The 24,569-nt window shown below is 44.1% G+C and overlaps 1 protein-coding gene across 1 annotated transcript in view; it reads left to right on the plus strand.

Moving 5' to 3' along the window:
• Nucleotides 1-1,678, plus strand: part of TES (testin LIM domain protein) — a 28,993-nt gene extending 27,315 nt beyond the window's left edge. Inside the window, exon 7 of the mRNA XM_079994356.1 lies at nucleotides 32-1,678. Within this exon, the coding sequence (XP_079850482.1) occupies nucleotides 32-223 (192 nt within the window). The 3' untranslated portion in view covers nucleotides 224-1,678. The remainder of the gene's footprint in view (nucleotides 1-31) is intronic.
• Nucleotides 1,679-24,569: the final 22,891 nt, after the last annotated feature.

Below are 24,569 nucleotides of genomic sequence, written 5' to 3' on the forward strand. Positions count from 1 at the left end.
CACATTTTCATTTCTCTCATATCCTCTCTAGGTCTGCCAGGGTTGCCACAACGCTATCGACCCCGAAGTTCAACGTGTGAGTTACAACAATTTCAACTGGCACGCCACCACAGAGTGCTTTCTGTGCTCCTGTTGCAGCAAGTGTCTCATTGGCCAGAAGTTTATGCCGGTAGAAGGAATGGTTTTCTGCTCGGTGGAATGTAAGAAAAAGATGATGTCCTAATGGGAAGAGAACCCGGATCAAGCCAAGTTTCACTTTACTTCAGAACCCTCTGCATTTCTACTGTATTGGGGTGTTTTTTAAAACAATATTGAACGTATTAAATGGCAAATTCCAAAGATTTTTTTTTTTAACATTTCTACCTTGATAGCTTTTGATTAAGTACTTCCAACGCTTCTGTATTCTTACTACTTTGTTACTACTTGTTGCAAATGTTACTCACATATAGGGAGCCTGATATTCCTGGTGTATTTCAAAGACTAGATGCTCTAAAGTCTTCTTTTATACACATTTTTAAACAAACTGTGTAAAAATAAAACAATGACTTGGTATGTTGTAAATCAGTGTTTCCCAAACTGGGGTCTCCAGCTGTTTTTGAACTACAGTTCCCATAATCCCTGACCACTGTTCCTGCTAGCTAAGGATGATGGGAGTTGTAGTCCAAAAACAACTGGAGACCCAAGTTTGGGAAGCACTATTGTAAATGTTGTACCATACTCCAGATGTTGCTGGACTACAACTCCCTTCATCCCTGACCATTGGCTATGCTGTCTGGAGCTGATGGGAGTTGGAGTCTAGCAACAAATAGAAGGCCACATATTTTGGGTTCTACCATTTCAAAAAATCTCACAAATACCACAATATATGGGGGGAATGCTAAGCTAGAATCCTTTTGCTGACATGCTTGCTTCATATCTGAGGTGAGATTTTGAATGTGTAAAGTAGCAATCAAACATTGAATTCCTCACTTTCAGCCTGAAGCGTTACAAGTTCAACCACAGATCATATTTGTTAGCCTTCTGATTCTGTACAGCAGCCCTCAAACATAATTAGGCAGAAATAAATATTTTTAAGCCTTCCTGCTTCCACTGAGCATCTTAAGCAAATGCCCCAAAGCTTTGGCTCCAACCTTTAATATTTGCATTAAAACACTTTCCCTTCTTTGTTAGGTTTAAACTGTTTTGTTTTTTAAAAAAGCAGCTGTGGACTTTTTGGTGCTTAGAATGTGACTTGCTCTCTATTAATCTGAAGTTTCTGTGCCTCTTTCTCTGTCCTCTTCCAATCAAGCTTGTTATCAAGTGTGTCCATTTTGTCTCTTCATTTTATGTATTGTCCAGAATTATAGGCAATAGGAAAGATTTAAATTTGCCCGTGCCTCTGCACATGAATGAGATTTCTAATACAGGGCAGCTACACCTGGAGACCACAGGTTGTCAACCCCTGGAGCAAACAGTATATAGGCTAATGGGTTTGATTTTGTATAAGGCAGCTTGCAAGCTAGTGCAGTTATTGCGATACTGAAATTTCTTTATAACGAATGTAAGAAGGTACACAGCAAAGGAATGTGGGCTCTTGGCTTTGTAAACTATGCAAACTCTTTCCATTCAACTCTCCTAAGACTAAAGAAACGTGTAAACTTATATTCATGCTCTCAAATAAAACTTTTACCAAACCGTTTGCTAGCTTGAAATCTTTCGTTTGCCTCTTGGTAACTGTAATGACAAGGCTATTCCAGAAGGGGGTGATAGTTTCAAAGACAAAAAAAAAGCGCTCTGACCAATTTGAAGCTTTCGATAATACAGTTGCGAAGAAAAGCGGTGTTTTCTCTTCCATAGATTTAAGTGCTTAATGGTCTTGTCTGGATAAAACTGGGCATTAGACTCTTAGCTCTGTAAATTTGTTTCTTGAAGCTTTGCATTAAAATCTCTTAGAGGGTATGTGGTGTTAGCAAATGTGACCCATGGCAATGATTCAGTGGTTTTAATACATATATTCAGAAATAGGCATACCTAGTAGGTTTCCCATGTTCTTCTCGGACCAGGCGTGGTGCTTCACACACCTACCAAGAGGTGAGGGTCCTACATCCATGCAGAGTTCTCTTACTTTTGCTGGGGGGGGAGGCAAAACAAAACCAGAGACTTCGAAATGCTCAAACGATAGCACTTTTTGGACCCTTGTATCACCTGGCTCAGGGACGCAGGTGGCGCTGTGGGTTAAAGCCTCAGCGCCTAGGGCTTGCCGATCGAAAGGTCGGCGGTTCGAATCCCTGCGGCGGGGTGCGCTCCCGTCGTTCGGTCCCAGCGCCTGCCAACCTAGCAGTTCGAAAGCACCTCCGGGTGCAAGTAGATAAATAGGGACCGCTTACCAGCGGGAAGGTAAACGGCGTTTCCGTGTGCGGCTCTGGCTCGCCAGAGCAGCGATGTCACGCTGGCCACGTGACCCGGAAGTGTCTCCGGACAGCGCTGGCCCCTGGCCTCTTAAGTGAGATGGGCGCACAACCCCAGAGTCTGTCAAGACTGGCCCGTACGGGCAGGGGTACCTTTACCTTTACCTATCACCTGGCTCTGGTAAAATGGAATAGTAATAAGAATGGAACCTTTACAACGGACGTCATTAGCTGCAAGAGGAAACAAGGTGCGATTATTTTTCTGAACAGCTAACAACGCAAGAATTATTTTTGCATTCCTTTGTGCTTGCAGGAGATTCGTCTGAAAACCTAGGCACTTAGAAGCTAACAATAAGATTAGGCTCTTCTTCTGCAAGCTTTCCGGGAACAAAAGGTAAAAGTAGCTTTTATAGTTCAAAGGAGCTAAGGCCTCAGGTGTAATTTATCCCAAGATACGCAACTGCTTATTTCTCTTAAGAAAAGCTTGATGAAACCTTTTCATTCAGAAAAGCGCATTGGGCAAAAGATGCTAAATGACTACAGTGGTACCTCTGGTTAAGAACTTAATTCGTTCCGGAGGTCCGTTCTTTTTTTTTTTATAATTTTTATTAACAGGCCAATCACATCACATTATTCAAATCACATTAGTTCCAAATTATACAGCCAAATTTTAAATTTTGTTGAGGGTACCCATACATCAAGCTCCGCACGAGTCCAAAATTCCGGATAATGGGGCCTCCAGCTGCTGCCGCGCGATTTCTGTTCTCATCCTGAAGCAAAGTTCTTAACCCAAGGTGCTATTTCTGCGTTAGCGGAGTCTGTAACCTGAAGCGTCTGTAACTTGAAGTGTCTGAAATACAATAAACAAGAAATAAATAGCAGTTTATGAGAAATAAAAGGAGCAATAAAAAGCACCTTACAGCACCTAGCACTGTGCATTAGAACAGGCAGAGAAATCAAGCAGTCTGCAAAGACCCTCAGCAATTTTCAAGTGGTCCGTGGCTTTCAAAGTTTGGGAACCACTCGTGCAGGTCATAAGCAAAGAGGGAAGGGACATGAAATGAAAGCAAAGGATTGGCTGGATGCAGAGGAATGGTGGGAAAACCACCAGGGGAAGAAGGCTCAGAGCCCAGGGAGTGGTGGTGGGACAAGGATGAGTAGTCCGAGGAAGAAGAAGGAAAAGACTGTGAAGAGGAGGTGTCAGAAGCTTATTGAGCTGGGAGAGTCTGTGGAAGAAACAAGTCCAGATTCAGAGGCTGAAGCAATAGGATGGGAGGAGAGAGACCATGAAGCATAGGTGGGTCAGGCTTGTGGAGAGGCTGAGGTGTCTTCCCCCTCCCAGTCTGACAAGCTCCCCTTCCCCCTTGTCTCCCAGAACCAGAAAAGGCATGAAAAGGGTAGAAGAAGAGGTTGGCCACATACAGGGACAGTCTCTGATTGCTTGGTGGGGGTAACCCTAGAGAGAAGGGAACGTAAGCGGCATTTCAGAGGCGGGGACCTTCAGTCTCAGAAACTGCTTCATGAGGGCAAAACTTATTGGAGATTAACGGCTGTACTCATTAGGCCTGACACTCCAGTGCAGATCTTCTTGTTGCTAATAAAGAGTTAGAATCATAGAATCGTACAGTTGGAAGGGACCACAAGGATCATCTCGTCCAACCCCCTGGAATGCAGAAATATTTTGCCCATTATGGGGCTTGAACCCACAATCCTGAGATTAAAAGTTTTACTGACTGAACTGTTTGGACTAACTCCAACTTGCACAATGTGATTTACTGCTGGCTCACTCCTAACACAGAGATTAGAGGTCGGGGCATCAGAAGAAGAGTTGTCTTTTTTCAGATACAGTGGTACCTTGGTTTACGAACTGAATCCGTTCCTGAAGTCCGTTCTTAAACCAAAGCGTTCTTAAACCAAGGCGTGCTTTCCCATAGCAGCGGAGGACTCAATTTACAAATGGAACACACTCAACAGGAAGCGAAACATGTTCTTATTCCAAGGCAAAGTTCACAAACCAAAACTCCTGCTTCCGGGTTTGCAGCGTTCTTAATCCAAGTTGTTCATAAACTAATCTGTTCTTAAACCAAGGTACCACTGTACTTTTTAAACCACTGCAGGGAGCAGATGGTAAGAGACAGGTGCAGATGTCAGAAGACAGAGTGTTCCACAGAAGAGGGATTCAAATGCAGATCCTTTAATTTTGTAGCTGAAGTATTTTTAACAGCGAGATGGTAACAACAATGTATTTTTTTTTTAATACCTCTATGGGGAAAAATATTTAAAAACTCCACTAACATACTAACCCATTTCCTGACCACCAAATTAAAGAGAATTCCTGCCTCTCCTTTAAATACTTGGTGTAATTTCAAGCACAGAATGGCAAAGCACAATGTGAAGCTTATATTTACGAAGCTTTGTAATCATTCCGTGAAGTTCAAGATGTTTGGCAGAGCTCTGGAAAACTTAGGAGGCAATAAAAGGTTACCAGCAAGAATGCAGAGCAGCCTTGTATGGTAACAAAATGTACACTAGTACATATTTCAAGAATACACTGTGTCTCTTATATCGAGGGTTGGGCTGTTGTATAGTTGTAAAGCTCTTGTTGCTTAGAAGGCACCAAAATGTAAATACTCCTTTGAGGAAGGGTGGGTGGGAAGAGTTGTATTAAATAGCCATGAAGAAAACTGTGAACACTCGGGATGGTTTTTCTGCTTGCCAAATCATTTGCATAAAAGCCCCAATCCGAATTAATATAGTTTCAAATTGCTTTCAAACACTATCCATAGACTAATGTGGTAAAACAATGGGATGTGAGTGTAGTATGGACCTCACATCTTTCAACACGCTCCTACTTGATCTCCCACTGTAATACATCCTTGGATTAGTACCGTATTTTTCGCCCTATAGGACACACTTTTCCCCTCCAAAAATGAAGGGGAAATGCGTGTGCGTCCTACGGGGCGAATGCAGGCTTTCGCTGAAGCCTGGAGAGCGAGAGGGGTTGGTGCGCACCGACCCCTCTCGCTCTCCAGGCTTCAGGAAGCTATCTGCAAGCCTTGGGAGCCCGCGGGAGTTCCTGCCGGGCTCCCAAGGCTTGCAGACAGCAGCCTGAAGCCTGAAACCCGGGGAGCGCACCCTGGCTTCGGGCAGATATCCACAAGCCTGGGGAGACCAGTGGGAGCTCCCGCCGGGCTTCCTAGGCTTGCGGATAACAGCCTGCACCCTGAAGCCTGGGGCGCGCTGAGCAGCACGCCCCGGGCTTGGGCAGATATCCGCAAGCCTGTATTTACAAAATGGTAATTAAGTGGGTATTATTTATTAATTTGGCTTTTTTTTTACTAATGTAGCTGAGTCCCAACTTAATTGGGAGTAAGGCCCATTGAATTCAACACTTCTGAGTAAACATGGTAAAGATTATGCTGTGTGCAGCCTTAGTTCCAAGTATGTGTTGCACCCAATGAATCCAACAGGATTTACTTATAAGCAGACATGCATTGGCTTATAATGTAAGTGTAAAAGTAAAGGTACCCCTGACTGTTAGATCCAGTCGCAGATGACTCTGGGGTTGTGGCGCTCATCTCGCTTTACTGGCCGAGGGAGCCGGCGTTTGTCCGCAGACAACATCTGGGTCATGTGGCCAGCATGACTAAGCCACTTCTGGCGAACCAGAGCAGCGTACGGAAACGCCGTTTACCTTCCTGCCGGAGTGCTACCTATTTATCTACTTGCACTTTGATGTGCTTTCAAACTGTTATGTGGGCAGGAGTTGGGACTGAACAATGGGAGCTCACCCCATTGCGGGGATTCGAACCGCTGACCTTCTGATCGGCAAGCCCTAGGCTCAGTGGTTTAGACCACAGAGCCACCCGTGTTCCTTACAATGTAAGTGTCCTTAAGCTAAATTTATTTGTTATATGGAGTCTTAAAGTGTATGAATGATATCGAAATGGAAACCAAAGCATTTCTTGTCTAATCCTATTACTAGCAGTTTGGTTGGTAATTATCACAGTGTTTTCTTTTCCAAATATGTAGAAGTATTTGTTAAACCTCGACAATATTCTGTTGCACTCATGTTCCACATCAGAGGTGGTTTTAGGGCAGTGTGACTGGTTCAGCCACGACAATGGTGTTGAATGGAGTGTAAGAGGCAGGGGGCACTGAATTTTAGCATCAGACTGAAATGTGAGAGCCCACTGTCAGCCGCTGTCCATATGTGCATTGAAGGTGTATAATACTTTTCTTCTGTTATCTTCTCTTTGTCCTTTCTTATTTTCCTTCTGTAATCCCCCCCTCCTTTCTTATAATGTTAAAACTTCAATAAAATTATATGAAAAATAATTAGCAGGTTGTACATAATATACAGCAACCTATGGCATTAATTACTTAAATAGAGTTACAGATTGGGGAGGACTCCCCCTAAACCCTAGAAATTAATAAATGCCTAGGATTTTGATTATTTGGGATATAAAAGGAGAAATACAAGCTTCCGAGGGATTCCTAGGCTAGCCTTGCCTATGCAAAATGACCTGGCTAAGCTAGGGCCATTAAGAAACAACACAGGGCCAATGAAAGTCATTGGCAATGCAAGAAAACTGTTCTCCCCCCTTGCCCTGAGGTGTGAACAGAGCCTGGGAGTTTGGAAGATTGTCAGGGTAACTGGGTGTGAGGTGAGAGGGGAAGAAAGTTTTTGGCAGGGTGTCTGGGAAGAAGAAGGAAGGCTGGGATCCATCTTGAAAAGGCTGCCTGAAGGCTGGTTGTGCTGCTGTGGAGTACAAACCCCTCTTGAAATGACCACGCTATAAGATCTGGTCTCCCTCCATGCAGACTGAAGGTGTAAATAGGTGAATAAACCATATTTCTGCCATATCTCAGTTCTCCAAAGGAACACAGGCCCTAGGTGAGTGCCCGGAACCCTCTAGGATCCTGCTATTGCTCGGCAGTGAGTAGAGGTGGCACACAGCTTTTGTAAAAATAGAAACCCCCAGTTTTGTGCTCAATATGAACATAAGTGGTTTCAGAACGCTGCCAGCAGATTGGTAGTCAATATGAGAATGTAGCTTTAAAAACATTTCAGGAAATCATAGTTCATTACATACTAGAAATCTAAAATACATTTGCGACCAAATACCGGTATGTTTATTGCTATGAATTGCAGTAAAGCAGATGATAAAAGTAGAAAATATTTTGGGTAACTTACAGGGCAGTCCACATCTACTCAGAAGTGAGTCCTGTTGAATTTAATAGTTGATATATTTCGAATGCTGTGTGGTCCTCAGTGTCCTTAATAATAAACGATATTCCTTGTGAGACAAAACAGCCTACTAGAGGAATGTGCTATGTATTGACCTAACTGTGGGTCAAAATGATTCTTAACCCTTACTTAGCATATTTTCATATATAAATTCAGTGGTAGGAACTTACTTTTTCATATATAATTCAGGTTATTAGTCAACTAAAAAGTTAACTACAGTGAAATATTAAAACAGCATGACACCATCACAAGACGACGATAAAGCCTAGCAGAGGTCATCATGTTGAGAACTGATCACTTGAACTTTCATGAATTCCTTCATACTTTGCTAGGCCTGGACTGTGCATCTGGCTCTTCTAAAACCTACTGTATGTATCACAGTGAAAAAAAGGAGTAATCAACTTTCTTCACTTGAATTGATCACTCTGTTGGTAAGTTATAGATGGGACTGGTGCACCTTTTTTTACTTGGCAGAAGATTCCGTTGTACGTTTCCGAGCACAATTCAAAGTGTTGGTGCTGACCTTTAAAGCCCTAAATGGCCTCGGTCCAGTATACCTGAAGGAGCATCTCCACCCCATCGTTCTGCCCGGACACTGAGGTCCAGCTCCAAGGCCCTTCTGGCAGTTCCCTCACTACAAGAAGTGAGGTTACAGGGAACCAGACAGAGGCCCTTCTTGGTAGTGGCGTCTGCCCTGTGGAACACCCTCCCACCAGATGCCAAGGCAATAAACAACTATTTTACTTTTAAAAGACAACTGAAGGCGGCCCTCTTTAAGGAAGTTTTTAATGCCTGATGCTGTATTGTTTTTAATATTTGGTTGGAAGCTGCCCAGAGTAGCTGGGGAAACCCAGCCAGATGGGCGGTGTATAAATAATAAATTATTATTATTATTATTATTGATTGCACTGACAGAATGAACTGCAAGTGAAGAGAGGAAGAAACTTTGGATTCTGTAATGCTTAAATGTGTTATTTTATGTGTCTGCAAAACTGGCAGTGCAGGCTGGTGCTCATTGGGACTGAGGAGGCAGAAAGCAGGGAGGCCAAGGGCGGGTGAATTCAGAGCCAATGACAGGCAGAGCCGATTAATTCTTGTTTTGTCCTCAACTCAGCCTCTTCCTCATTTACCTCTACAAATAGCAACACTGAAGCTAAGAAGGAAGCCAATAGCCATTGCAACCCCTGGCCTGGCTGTTACTAAGAAGGCAGGCTGGTGGGGAATGGATGAGGGCAGATTGAGGCTGGCACGGTAGCACTGCATTCGCACTAATGGACAGCCTCCACTGGTGAATGTCTAGACCAGCCTTTCTCAACCTGTGGGTCCCCAGATGTTGTTGAACTACAACTCCCATCACCCCTAGCTAGCAAGGCCAGAGCTCAGGGATGATGGGAGTTGTAGCCCAACAACATCTGGGGACCCACAGGTTGAGAACTGCTGGTCTAGGATAATGTGACTCAACAAGGGAGAGACTTTTGCCTCAAGTTTATTTTCAGGCCATTATTTTGCACAGAGAAGCATACACAAAGAGTCATGTCCACTCAAAACATTGGCCTGCATTTTTGTTACTTTTCTTTGCCAATAGCTTATCTTTCCTGCGCTCATACCCCTGTGTTAAAATGTCTTAACAAACTAACCTGCTTCCCCCTGATAGATACCTATTCCAATCACAACCTTTCCTTTAGTGTTTGTCTAAAGGACAAGGGGAATGACTCATCTGAAGCCCAGAGTCTCTGGGCTACTCCTCCAATACGCATAGTAATCTGAGCAAGCATTTCAACAAAGTACGTATTCCCCCCCTTTTTTTAATGATGAATGCTCCCCACTCCCCAAGTTTCATATAGGTGGCGATTGCATCTCCTGTGCAATAATGGGGTTTGGAGGCCAGTTCCAAAGTTTTATGGGCAAAGGAACATAGCATCATGTGCCATCTAGCAAGCCGTGATCTCTTGCTGCAGCTTATATAATATTAGGGCTGAGGGGTGATTGGCTAGTACTCAACTCGTCAGGAACCTGTCCTGGCAAGAATCCGGCCATAGGAGAAGGGAGAATGGTACCAGGGACTGTTCACCAAGTATCACATGGGTGTTTATGTGTGCTCAGTGTGCTGACTTTTTCTGATGGAAACCTGAGCTTTTTGCACTAATGAGCTTCTTGAAAAGCATTTATTTATTTCTTATTTATTTATTAAATTTGTACACCACCCTTCATCCAAAGATCACAGGACGGTTCACAACAGAAAAATACAAAATGAGAACACAAAATTCATAATAAATATTGTTGTGAGTCCCAGAGGCCTTACCATGACAAAAGGTGTTTGATGGCCCATGTAAGAGGAATCTTGAGCATGGGAGGACAGATGCTGCCAGGGTAAATGGGTGTGAGGTGACAGTAAAAGAGTGTTTTTAGCAAGATGTGCTCAGAAGACGTGGGTGGCGCTGTGGTCTAAACCACTGAGCCTCTTGGGCTTGCTGATCGGGAGGTTGGCAGTTCAAATCCCTGCAATGGGGTGAGCTCCTGTTGCTCTGTCCCAGCTCCTACCAACCTAGCAGTTTGAAAGCAAATCCGTGCAAGTAGATAAATAGGCACCGCTGCGGCAGGAAGGTAAACGACACTTCTGTGCGCTCTGGTTTTTGTCACAGTGTCCCGTTGTGCCAGAAGTGGTTTAGTCCTGCTGGCCACGTGACCCGGAAAGCTGTCTGTGGACAAACGCCAGCTCCCTCAGCCTGAAAGCAAGATGAGCACCGCAACCCCACAGTCGCTTTTGACTGGACTTAAACGTCCAGGTGTCCTTTATCTTTTCTTTCTTTCTTTCTTTCTTTCTTTCTTTCTTTCTTTCTTTCTTTCTTTTTTGCTGAGAAGAAGAAAGGAGAAAACAAAGTCTGAGATCCATCTTGGGGAGGTTGGCTGAAGGCTGACTGGGAGAGATGTAGCACCCTACTATTTGTCAAACCAGCCCAGTATTGTCTAACGTGGGCTGGCATCGGCTCTTCAAGGTCTCCGGCAGAAGTGTGCTAATTAGCACATCATGTGCTAATGAATGTGCATTTGGGATTTATTTCTTCTCCTCATGAACCAACATGGCTGCTTCTGCTCCTTAGCTGCTCCTTGCAACTTCTGAAGGTTCAAACCTGGTCGAACCCTCCTGGAGTTTGAACTGCTGGGTCTCCAAAATTGCCCAGGCAGTTCTGACAGTTTTAACCATGGTGTGACTTCTGCCAGCAAAATATCCTGTTGGGGAAATGCAGTGGAACGTGTTGTTTTACCTATAGCATGTAATATTATATAGAAACAAGTTAGATTTGTATATGTGTGAGAGTGTTCAATAAAGCACACACGCAAAAACAGAATCAAGTAATCCTTTTTCATGGGGAAAAATGAAGTCTAATTCTTGGTAGGACTGGCATGAGTGGAATGGCATACTGAAGCCAACAAAATCCCACACAGTTGCATGATATATAGGGTTGTACTGACATCCAGCGCACAATTGAGATCTCTATATTTGCAAACAGATGTTTACCTGTCTACATTTAGCCTCCTTAAACAGGGATACCGTTAACATGGATACGTTATTTGTTTATAGAAATCTTGTTTCTTAGAGTTTATTATCAAAAGGGAGGATTTTCCCCTTCCAAGTTGGTGCAACTTAACCCAGTCAATAAAGTATTCAACCCCATCTCTGACAACACCACCCAAATAAGCCAGATTCCAGACGAAAGATTCACAGATAAGCTCAGTCTGATATTGCTGAAAGCTCACATAATTTGCAACATTGCCAGCTTCTGTGAAATGGGAATCTCTGAAACAGCTCCCTGGGACACCCTCGCATCTTGTAGGCCTCTGAAGCATCTCCTTGTCCTGGTAACTTATCTTTCTCTGGCACAAACGAGCAATTTGAGAATCTGGATCCACAACTTCCTAGCACCAGAGAGGTATAAAGCATTCAGATTCATGAACAAATAAATCTCACCTGGTTTTATTATGCACTGTTTTCATCACAAATGAAATTGCCCCACCTTTGGTTATAACCAGAGGCATAGGTAGCAATTTTTGTGTTTTGAGATGGCCCCAAAATTACTGCCTAATAAAAAAAATAAAAATGGGAAGGATGCAATATTAGGTCCCACTAGGGGACGCGGGTGACGCTTGGGACGCAGGTGGCGCTGTGGGTTAAACCACAGAGCCTAGGACTAGCCGATCAGAAGGTCGGCAGTTCAAATCCCCGCGACGGGGTGAGCTCCCGTTGCTCGGTCCCTGCTCCTGCCAACCTAGCAGTTCGAAAGCACATCAAAGTGCAAGTAGATAAATAGGTACCGCTCTGGCGGGAAGGTAAACGGCATTTCCGTGCGCTGCTCTGGTTCGCCAGAAGTGGCTTAGTCATGCTGGCCACATGACCCAGAAGCTGTACGCCAGCTCCTTCGGCCAATAAAGCGAGATGAGCACCGCAACCCCAGAGTCGGTCACGACTGGACCTAATGGTCAGGGGTCCCTTTACCTTTACCTTAGTTCATTAAAGACATATTTTAGTCCAGCCACCAATTTTGTGCTCTCACTGGTTTATAAAGCACTGAGGAGTTAATGATTTCTGGGCAGTTTATTCTTAGCCACAACTAAATTCTTTTAGCTCCTTTCTCATTAAGCAATCAGTCTGTAATCCCTGAATGTACTTGGACAGCCTCTTAGCTCTGTCATTCACATTTGCTTCTTGGCCTTTGTAGATGGCTGTCCTTGAAATGATTTCAGCATTCCCATCTTGTCCTTGAAAATTCTTTTTTGCCCCAACCCCATTTTCACAAGGAGCATTGTAATGTGGCATGATTGTTACTGTTTTTTGCCTCATAGGATATGATGTGTTAAATCTTTCTCGTGATTTGCTCTACAACAAGGGCTTCAAATGGTGGGCATTTAACAGCACTACAGGGTCCCATTTCTGGGGTGGACGGAACTCAAGATGCTTGCAGCAAAGGAATCCTCCATAGATTCGGCACAGATAGGATATGAATAAGACAGGATCGACTTCTGCAGACTTGCAAACCATGGCCAGTTCACACTGCCAAGTGGAACAGACTCTTGTCTACATTTTTGCTTCGGTCTGTTCAATTTTCTGATGCCAACAGTAATTTCACCAGCAGAAAAGGTCACCAAACAGATGGTTCCTTTCTGATTACTCTAAATAAATTTTGAGAAGTCTGATTCGGGGGAGCAGGGAATCATTTGCCAGCTGTCAGGCTCCATGATAAAGGATGAATCAGTTTTTCCTTTTCTAAACAGATAGGTGAATCATCGCCATTATGACCAAGTCTGGCAAGAATGAAAACGTACCTTCTTTGTACAACTAAAATATGACTGCACAATAGATCCTGCCCTGACTCCCTAGTCTAACAGGTGTTCATGCAGCAAGCCAACCCAATGCTGCAAATAGATAGCACTGCAGACCACGCCCTTTGCGGTCATGTAATAAATTGCACACACTTTCTGTATTCACAAAATAGTTACTGGTGTGGGCAATGGGAGAAAATGAAAATAAAGGCTAAGGAAATAGAACATCCCATACCCCTTATGTAGACTGTGTTTATATTACCATATAAGAATGCATTGGAGTTGTGACTTTCTTTGATCATTATGGCTTGCACCCCTACAAATGGAATGTATGTGACATTTGGACTGAAAAAGTGGCCCTTCCTCACATCTATGTTCTGAAGTGGCTCAGTGGCACCAAAATATTGTTGAACCGCAAATTCCCATCAGCCCCAGCCACCACAGCAAATGGTCCTGGATGATGGGAGCTGTAGTCTTGCAACATCTGGCTAGCCCCAGGTTTCTCATCCGTGCAGTAGAAGAAAGAGATGGTGGTACTTTGCAGATGTGAAACGTACTGTTAGAGAATATCTTGTTCCAATTGATCTGAAAGTCAACAGTTCAGCTCTGCAGCCCAGTTCACACTGGCTCGTACATTAATTTTATTTCCCATAATTTCATTATATGAATTTACTGCCATGGGAGCAAAGGAGAGAAGGCCATGTTCTTAATTTAAGAAGCATGTAAATATAGCATCTTTTATATACAGATGAGGTTTGGCTTCCCACACAGCAACGTATTCTTAACATGCCAGTGTAGAGCACAGGAAAACAGGCTAAAGGTGGTATTTAATCACTGTCACATCTAAACGAATTATTCCGTAATTTGAAATGCTAGGAAAACGTTTAGGAGCTGAAGAATGTGGTGCTGAAGCTAGTGATAAGTTCTCTGTACTTTAGAAACTAAACTTGATTTGATTCCCCCCCCCCCCCGGGGGGGGTGGTTAGAATTCTTGATATTCTAACTTACTTGCTTATTTAACATTTCCCTCGCAATCTTTCCTAAACCTACAAAGTTGTTGATATTACATTCCTGTACTGATTTGAGTCTTCATTTACTCATGCTTCTAGAGCTATACTTGCACCACCATGAGAGAGAACTATCAAGAGATTGTGGGTAACCCTAAGGTACACATGATTTAAATAAATTTGAAGAGGGAAAACAAAGGGGGAGGCTCCCCAAAAAACCTATACTAACTCAATGGCAAGGAATGATGAAGGAGGGAGTGGAGGAAAACTGGCAACTAGGTAGGAGGGAGAAATAGAGGTAATCAACATAATTCTTTCTCCTTCCCACCCCATGTGAGTGTCTGCTTGCACACGCGCTCTCTCCTGCCCTCCCTCGAACTCCTGCCTCCTCCCCTGCCCTCTTCACTTTTAACTGTTCTATATTTAGCACATAAATGAGGGATGGGGAACCTGTGGCGCTCCAGATGTTGCTGAACTATAACTTCATCCATCTCTGACTGTTGACCATGTTGGCTGAGGCTGATGGGAGTTGGGAGTCCAACAACCTCTGTAGGGCTGGGCCACAGGTCCCACCCACCCCATCCCTGACATAAATTAATCCGTCCTCTTAAAATTGGGACTGAATATTTAGCATAATACCTGTGGTGGGGAAGGAAAATGTTAGGTGTAATTTATTATTCTTCCTTTAACTTGGCTGCAAAGTTGGTGGCAGACCAGGGCATTTGCCTTTTTGAGGGTGTATTTGTTGGCATGGCAACAGCAGAACCGCCAAATAATGCTGGAATATAAGGCCAGGCTGCATTTTGCTCTCCAACCACTGAAATTTCTGAAGAACATCCTTTGATAGATATTTCCTTTTTCAGCAGTGTTGTTGCCTTTGTAAACGTTTTTCTGTTTGACCTCAAGGTGTGGTGGGTTTCATTTCACCACTTTCTGAAATAAAGAGTGCCTTCTTCAGCATCCTGAACCTTATGCAGACTAGAGAACATTTTTTGAGGGAAATAGAGAACTAAGTCCCCAAACCCATCAGCCATACAAAACTATCTAGTTAACTTTCATGAGTACAGTGGTACCTCAGGTTAAGAACTTAATTTGTTCCAGAGGTCCGTTCTTAACCTGAAACTGTTCTTAACTAGAGATGTGCTTTCGCTAATGGGGCCTCTTGCTGCCGCTGCGCCACCGGCACACGATTTCCATTCTCATCCTGGGGCAAAGTTCTCAACTTGAAGTAACTCTTCCAGGTTAGCGGAGTTTGTAACCTGAAGCGTTTGTAACCTGAGGCATTTGTAATTCGAGGTAGCACTGTACTAATAATGGTGCTTTGTTCCATGTACAGTAGCTTGGTTTTTGAACAGCTTAGTTGTCGAACGTTTTGGCTCCCAAACGCCGCAAACCCAAAAGTGACTGTTCCGGTTTGCGAAGCCACGCTTTGGTTTCCTAACGTTTAGGAAGTCGAATGGACTTCCAGAACGGATTCCATTTGACTTCTAAGGTATGATTGTATATTGGTTAAAAGGGATGGGTGATGGTGGTGATGATGGTGATGATGATTGCACTTAGAGCTGCTGAGTACTGGACCAATTGCCAGGCACTGTGTATTAGAACTAATCTGAAACAAGTGTCCTCAAATACTTGCAATTTGATACTTTCTTTCCCACTTTGCTTTGCAAATCTTTGGAGCTTGAATTCTGAAGGCAAAATTTGAACATTATGTCTATGAAATGTTGAAATCTGAATGCTTTTGACATCTTGGGTGTTTTTTCTTAGGAAACTTCAAATATAAAATTTCATAAACGGTCAACTGCTGAATACTAATTATTACAAGCATTTGCTCAATCCTATGTGGCAGGCCTTCGGGTATTTGGAGAGTATTACCCTGCTCCTCCCCAACCTTCTCTTCTCCAGACTAAACATACTCAGTTGCTTCAACCTTTCCTGATAGGATTTCTCTTCCATACTACTCACCATCTTTGGTGTCCTCCCTTGTTTCCATTAGATCCATTCTATCTCCCTAAACCCTCAGCTCCTAGTCCCACCTTCCTTTCAAAACAGTCGCTGGCCAGCCCAACCAACTATCCTCTTCACATCACAGCAACTTCACTGACAATCTGCTCTACATCTAACCCTTTTCCATCACTAGCTAAATGTTTGTGAAGGTCACATGAAGTTTGGTTATAGAGATGCATAGCCTATTCCACATAGGCTTGAGGTGGGCACCCTGAACCAAAAAAGGACAATAAAATTTCATCACAGCAACATATCCAATAATCAGTGAGCAGGAATTCATAAATAACAGGTAGCAGGCATGCAGCCTCTCTTATTAAATATTTTATCTTGGAAGCAAGCTGTGTAACCAGCTCCAAACCTGCAAGTTCTCAATTGCTAAGGATTGTCATTTAATTATATCATCACTCAGATATAATTAATCTGCTGCTTTAAATATAGCCGCAGGGATTAACCATGACTCAAATTAATGGCTGTTCTTGTATCTTACGAGACCGACTGGACATTCCTGCTAACTCCCCAGAATGAGAGTTCCTTGAGGACTGTTTAGATTACCCTACTCGCTAGCCTCTCAAAAGATCTTAGCTGCAAAGATTATAAAAAGCTTTGCAATATTCTCCCCTTAGGATACGTCGCGGGGACAGTCTGTGCAGAGTGAATCAATGCCATACGCCAAGCAGTGTTTGTATATGCTTCAACGTATCCAGGCAAAGTCTTTTTAACTTTCCATCCTACGGACGGAGCTGTACTTTCCTGAATTTCAGCCAGGAAAAAATTTGTACATTTGGCAGCTGGACTGTGGGAAGCCTGGTTTAAGACCAACCCAACTCCTGCAGCACAGCCCCCCTCCCCTTTAAAAAATAAAATAAAAGGACAGAGGATTCAAACACCTTCCTTTGTTTCACTCTAAAAAGGAGCAGAAATGGAGCCACAAGATCCTAATCAGCTTCCATTGTATAAGCTCCAGGCCTTTCCATGAATGCACTGCATTTCTTGGCAGGCCGGCTCCTTATTATTTTTTCAGATGTAAAACCAATTAGAATGGATTCATTTTTATCAGGGTGTTAATGCTCCAGTGCTCAGGCATTCTGCTGGCGTTCAGCCACCATAGGGGTTGTTGGGGGCTGTTGTTGTTGTTTTTCAGATCCCTGGGGCAATGCCTGACAAATTAAGATAAAGTCACGACTTAAATGCTCCCCTCCGAAGTGAAAAAAACCACAAAACAGCTTCCTTGTTTCATTAATTGGATGAAGTCAATTTCCATGTTGGTTTTCTTTTCTTTTCTTTTTTTCAAACATTAGCACCCCATGCAGCCTGGTGGTTCCTCTGGATGGAATGTGAAGAACCTGGTTGTCAGGTTTCACCTAAGCTGTTCAGGCTCTTGGAAACATCCTAGTAACAAACAGAGTCGCTTGCCAAGCCTGTGGTGTTTCTCTTCAAGGAACTCCCTCTGAAGAGCTGGAATTTGGAGGAGGAGGAGGAGGAGGAGGAGGAGGAGGAGGAGAAAGGGTAGGAAAATGTCAATGTTCGGGCAGCACTTTGACTTACCTTAAAGAAACACCCTAAACATTCCAGCCATTACATCTGTATTAGTCAGCACCATCGAATAGGTGTTGGCCTTTGCAACTTCAGTGGAAAGTGCACAATGTTTCCCCGTTTTGTTTTCCAAGGGGCAGGACACTCAAGTTCAAGCAGCCGTGGGTTATATCGATGCATATTTTCCTTGCCGATCCTTCAAGCACGAAGCGGCACTGGTATGTGGGATTCCCCCACCACCACCACTCCCAGGCCTTATAAAAAAATACCTAGCAACAAACAACATTTGCCATGGCAATGCAATGCCACCAGGAAAGGGAATGCAAGCTGTGGAGTGAGTAAAGAGGAGAGGCAAAACTCACAGCATGGGGAATGTCTGCAAGACATAGCTGAAGGTCCAGAGGAGAAGAAAAGATAGCAGCCATATTTGCCGTAGGAGGCTAACTGATAAAACATGGGACTTGTGGCTGTTGGTGCCTGGAATATACATTCCTGCTTTCTTCTGTGCCAAAAAATGAAGTCCCACTTTTCCAAGCGAAACTGACTTCATTAAAAGGGCAGATAGTGAGCATGCCTCTTCCAAATATATTATTTTCCCCACCATAGGCTAGCTGTTTAGAAGGGAGCTTGCTATAGGAAGCAGGTCATATTCCAAAGGCTGTTGAACTTCATGCATTGCACACATTTCGTATTGCTACAGTGCTGTAGTTGTGAACTCTCCCACAAGCCAGGCCAGTTCAAGACATTTTGCTGCCTGAGGCAAAGGGCACACCCCAGTTCCACAAACAGAAAGTGATCCAACTGGCAGCTGAATCTTGCTTTAACACTGGCAACAAGATAGCTTCCTCTGGTGCTCCTGAGCGTGGCAGGCTTGATTAAGGGGTTTGTGACAGGGATACATAGCTCCGATCCTCCAACAGCGGGTGTGGCTGGAGGACTCCAGAGGAATGGCTGGAGGTATTGCCACTGCTGCCCCACAGCATCTGTTGCCTGAAGCAATTGCCTACTCTGCCTAATGGCAGAGCCGTTTCCAAATTCCTAAAGGCCCACAGAAGATACCACACACACATACATTTGTTGCTAACATGTACCAACTCGCTTCCATTTGGGAGTCCCTGCAATCAGAACCTTGGCTCAAAAGCCTCCATTGTGTCTGGAAACATTAGCTGGCAAGGTCTAGTAAGCTAGAACAAAACGTATTTGCAGCTCCAGGCTGACGCTATTGAAATGGAAAATGGGGTGTCCCACCCACTACGCATTGGCCTAAGACCACTTGGAACCACTACTGTCTAATCTACTTCCACTTCCTAATTCAATCAAGACAACATTGTAACACTTATCAGAGGGCTATGGAAAACCCTAAATTCTCATCTCAAGTGACTTCTCAAGCTAAGCAGCTAGAATCACTCTCATCCTTCACTTTGTTCAGCTGGAAATATATGATTTCAGGACTGGCATATCCATTTCATACACAGTCAACCCAAGCTGAGCATGAGACTCTCAATCTCAAGGTTGTGGGTTTGAGCCCCATATTTCATGATGTTTTTAGTTGAATCGCTCCTTCTTGCCAACTCTAGTTAAAGGACTGCATGGCAGTTACGTCCAGTCAAAGGCAACTATGGGGTGCGACGCTCATCTTGCTTCAGGCCAAGGGAGCCAGTGTTTGTCCACAGAAAGCTTTCTGGGTCGTGTGGCCAGCATGACTAAACAGAAATGTTGTTTACCTTCCCACCGCAGCGGTACCTATTTATCTACTTATACTGGTGTGCTTTCGAACTGCTAGGGTGGCAGAAGCTGGGACACAGCAAAGGGAGCTCACCCTGCCGCGTGGATTCGAACCGCTGACCTTCTGATCAGCAAACCCAAGAGGCTCAGTGGTTTAGACCACAGCACCACCCGCACCCCTTGTCAACATGATATAGAAGCCTTCTTTGAATATCCCCAGAGTATCTGCAAGATAGTCTGTAGTCCTGGGCATCTTATAGAATAATAGAATCAGAATCGTAGAGTTGGAAAGGACCATGGTGGCCATTTAGCCCAACTCCCTGCAATACATCTTTTGCCCAATGTGGGGCTCGAACCCATGATCCTGAGTTTAAGAGTCTCAGTGCTCTACCAACCAAGCTATGATAGCCCCCACAAAACAGCTGATTTTGAGGTAAGTGAATGGCGGAGATACCGTTGTCAATTCAGTACAGCTCTAGACTTTGTACTTTTAAAAATGGTTGCAACTTCTACCTGCCTTCATTCTGCAAGGCAGCATGACCTCAATCCATTTCCTCTGGAGTAGTTGCATTGAAACCAGTGGTACTAAAGCACTCTATAATGAGGTTAACTTGGAGACTACGGTGTAATCCTGTTCAGCTTTTATTTGACTAAAAGCTTGCTTTTCCATTTGTGAACCTATAATGGAGGCTGAATAAATCCCTTGACTTAATGTTACAGTTCACAGGGGTGTGGTGTACCAAAGAACAGAAACTGTGTCTTATTTTTTCAATCCAAGAAGCCTTTGCTGCCCTGCGGGCATACTCCGCAGCATGGCTCTCACATGTTCTCTTGGGTTTGGATCAGATGCTCAGATGACTCACCCCCTTCTGAACATCTGCCAAAGATAAGGCCATAATGAGAGAGGCTAGCATGCCTGTCCAAGGAAACCTCTAAACTCCTTGTGGGCAGGGGATTTTACATATGGGATGGAGGGGCATAATTCTAAATTACATTATAGCAATGTTCAGGCATTGTTCCTGAACAGAGAACTGCAACCTGAGTAGGGTTTTGTGGGCTGTGTGCACCAGCCCACATTGTCTCCCTGCCTGCCAACTGGGTCTACTCCATCCCTCAGCCTTCCTGTGGTGAGTGGGAAGGTCTGAAGGAGATTTCAAAGCATGCTCAGTTGAACACACTTAGAAGCCTCTGCACAACCAAGAACCTGAAACAGTGTGTGGTGTAATGGTTAGAGTGCTGGGCGAGGAGACCAGGGTTTGAATCCTCACTTAGCCATGATGCTCACTGGGTGACCTTGGGCCAGTCACCCTCCCTCAGTCTAAACTACCAAACTACCTCAAAGGGTTATTGTGAGGATGAAATGGGGAAGAAGAACTCCTTGAACTATGAACACCACCTTGACCTCCTTGGAAGAAAAGATGGCATAGAAATGTAATAATTAAATACCCTATTTGTTTAAACTCTGATCTACCCCAATCATATACAACACTAGGGTTAGGGGTTCCTTTAAGAGCAATGGGTGGAAGAAGCTGATCTTTCCTTACTCCCCACCACTAAATTCTCGGTACCCTCTTCCTCCTGCCCCAAGTAATTTTCTCCCAGTCAAGCTAATTTCCATTATTTCAGACCACTGTAAAATCAGAGTTCTAGGGTTAACAGACTGCTGGAAGGTTTCTGTCCCTCACACACACATCTGTGTGATTGTTTTCGTCCCTCACTTTGTTCTTCTTTGGAGCAGTCTTGAGTTTAAACAAGCCAGTATGCTACTGTTATAGGTAGTTTGGTTCCAAATTAGCTAGGTGGTTTAAGATGCTGAACTCAAGGGATTGAAAAGTTATATCTTAAGAAAAGCAGAAAAAGGACAAAAATAATAGTTGATTTGACTTGATGTATTAACGGCAGCTTTATTCTATTTAATAGATCAACAGAAAAAGGATACCACAGTGAAAGAAAGAAATGTAAAGACTGTCAAAGTCATTTTCTAAAGTTATTTTATTGCAGTCTTGATTCCCTCAAAGGGTGCAAATAAACGGTTTTCCACAGCTGCAAACACAGAAAATTAACCACACGGATTAAAGCTTCAAGTGCATATCAAAACACTGAATCATTTCCAGTTGGACTGGCACACTGAATTTTTACTGTTTCTCTAGATATATTGTGTTTGCACGTACTCGGAAAGTTGCCCTGGTATCCAAACAATCTGTCAGTCGGCAATGTAAGAATGCTGCACACTGAGCACAGCAAGCTTAAGGCTGAAATCCTGCACACCAAAAGTGAAGAAACTTTTTCACTGTGAGGCTTCTTCCCTTCTCAGCAACCTTATGGCACATGCCATTGGTGGGCAGGGTCTGAGGCGAAAGTGGATGGAGCAATGAATGCAAGCTTTGCTTCTGCACAGTAAGCTAGGCTGCACACACATGTACTGTACACCTCTGTCGTCCAATGAGGCAAGCAAGAGACATTATCAGGACACATTCCAGTTGGGCAAAAATGCTAAAGGGAGATGAAAAGTAGGACCAGTGAGAGGCATGATCTGGGGAGATGGCATAAGGTGAGAGTCCTGAGGCCAGATACAGAGACTTGGAGGGCTGTATGTGTCCCCCAGGTTCTCCACCTCTGATGTACACACTAACTTGAACATGGTGTGCCTTGCTTCTGAGTAAATACATACAGGACTGCACTGCACAGATGTGTTTTATGGACACATGTGGCACATTCTCATAATAAGAACTCTTGTTTTAAAAGTGACCATCATATGTGGCCGAACAAAGTGAGTTTATGTGGTCTAGTTGCATGCCTGTCAGTGAAAGAAATTTCAGTATTTTTTGTACTACAATGAATTGACCACTCACACAGCGGCAAAAAAGAGGAAATGCATTAACAAAAAAAGGAAGACAGTTGACATATTTGCATAAAACTGGCATATGGCAATTTCTATGCATATATGCAAATTTAGAGATACTTACTGTAATTTCAATGCGTTATGTCTCGCCATAGTGGGGAAGACTGTAACTAGGTGACCTCTTCCAAAGCAACTACTCTATTCCCAACTCAAGAATGGAAAGCGAAATACCAGTGGATAACAAAAATGGTTTAAAGACGCTCTCAAAGCAAATCTAAAAACATGTAACAAAAGCACTGGTAACTGGGAAACAATGGCCTGTGAAAGCTCCACTTGGAGAACAGCCTTTACTACAGGTGTCATGGACTTTGAAGAAGAATGAACTCAGGGAGAAAAGGAGAAATGAACTAAGAGGAAGACACATTTGACAAACCCTCATCGTGATCAACTCCCACCCGGAAACCTATGCCCCCACTGTGGAAGGATGTGTGGATCCAGAATTGGCCTCCACAGTCACTTATGGACTCACAGTTAACTTGTGAAAGTTATAGACCATGTTCATGGAAGACAATCTTACACAGCTATGAATGATCACCAAAGAAGTGCCTGTCCTGGTGTCAACTGTTGATGGTCAACTCCAAGGCCTCTTCTTATGGTTCTTTAGCTAAAACCAGACTTAGGCAGGAAGGCCCTTCAAATACAGGCCTCATTCAAATAGAGAGCTATCCCCTGTAAAGTAGGACACATTGCTACCCCAATTACAACCCATCAGGCACATTCTATATGTATTTCCACTAAACCATCACCACAGTACGTTCTTGTTTCTATTTCTGCATCTGCAAAGTGTCACCTTTTACAAAGCACAGATGGTATGTTCTGTAACGATTGCACATTATTTATATACAGTATTGCCATGGGGGAAGTGGGGGCATCAAGAGCAGGATACACATAACTAAAGGAAGGTGATTTGTTCATTTTATTAATTATCAGCAGCACTGGGGGGTGGGTTCCTCTTCTGCAGGCACTTATCCATAAGGCCAAAGGTCCTACATTCCCACTTCTGCCACCACGCTATACAATCACATGCCAATTAATACTTGCAACAAGGGCCAAGACAAAACCTACCGTATTTTTCGCTCTATAGGACGCACCCTACCATAGGACGCACCTTGTTTTAGAGAGGGAGAACAAGAAAAAAAAATTCTCCCCTTCTCTGCTCAGTGCCCCTTCAGTGAAGCGGCAGGAGAAACAGAGCCCTTCCATTTCTGCCCCCGCTTGGCTGAAGGGGAGCTGCGCAGCTCTCCCTCTCTGCTGAAGCCAGGAGAGTCTTGCTCTCCTGGCTTCAGCAAAAGGAACCCGAAGCCTCCGGAGCGCAGCAGGACCTCCCGCTGTGTTCCGGAGGCTTCAGGCAGCTATCCCTTAAGCCTTCGGAGCGCAGTGCGAGTTCCCGCTGTGCTCCGGAGGCTTCAGGTTCCTTTCACTGAAGCCAGGAGAGTCTTGCTCTCCCGGCTTCAGCAAAAGGAACCCGAAGCCTCTGGAGTGCAGCAGGACCTCCCGCTGTGTTCTGGAGGCTTCAGGCAGCTATCCCTGAAGCCTGGAGAGCGAGAGGGGTCGGTGTGCACCGACCCCTCTCGCTCTCCAGGCTTCAGCGAAAGCAACGCGAAGCCTCCGGAGCATGGAGGGAGCGCTCCCTCTGCGCTTTGGAGGCTTCGCATTGCTATTCCTGAAGCCAAGGAGCCTGCATTCGCTCCATAGGACGCACACACATTTCCCCTTAATTTGTGGAAGGCAAAAAGTGCGTCCTATAGAGCGAAAAATACGGTATGCAATTATTCATTCATTTTCACTTCCTACGTGCATACAAATAACAACTCATCCCTTGTCCTTCTTCCACTTCCTGACATCCCAGACAGCAGTCCAGTCCCAACCTGAACAGCACCTCCACTCTGCCGAAATCCATTCCCAGTTCAGCCATCGGAACAGAGCAAATCAAGGCACAGCTGGTGGGAGGTTGGCCAGTGGAGCAAGCAGGGGGCAGAGCCCTCTAGTCATAAAATGGAGACTCTTTCTCTTCCCAGAGACAGGGAAAGGATATTGATGTAATAAATGTGATACAAGTCCAGTTCCAAATCACTTTTGACCTGTTGTGATAGATGGGGCTTGTCTCACTGAAAGTTTGGAATTCTCTAAATGCACTCCATATAAATGAGTAAAAAAAATACCCATAAATAGTGAACAACTGGGGGCGACCACAGCCAACTATTGATGAGAAACAAGGAAGGAATTTTCCTGCAAACAAGGGCCTCTAGGGACCATTCCCTTATTTCCAACCTCTTCAAGCTGCAAAATGATGATGAACCACAAGCGGTTTCCATGACCTAATGCCCTGGTGGTTGCCCAGGCTGAGGGGAGATTTGCATTGTGAGAGGGCTAAGTGAAACTACAATGTGTTTCATCTTTCCCCAGTTCGTAATGGTAGCCAGTTTCCAAATTGTTTT

The sequence above is a fragment of the Podarcis cretensis genome (assembly GCF_951804945.1).
Source record: "Podarcis cretensis genome assembly, chromosome: 10".
NCBI lineage: Eukaryota > Metazoa > Chordata > Lepidosauria > Squamata > Lacertidae > Podarcis > Podarcis cretensis.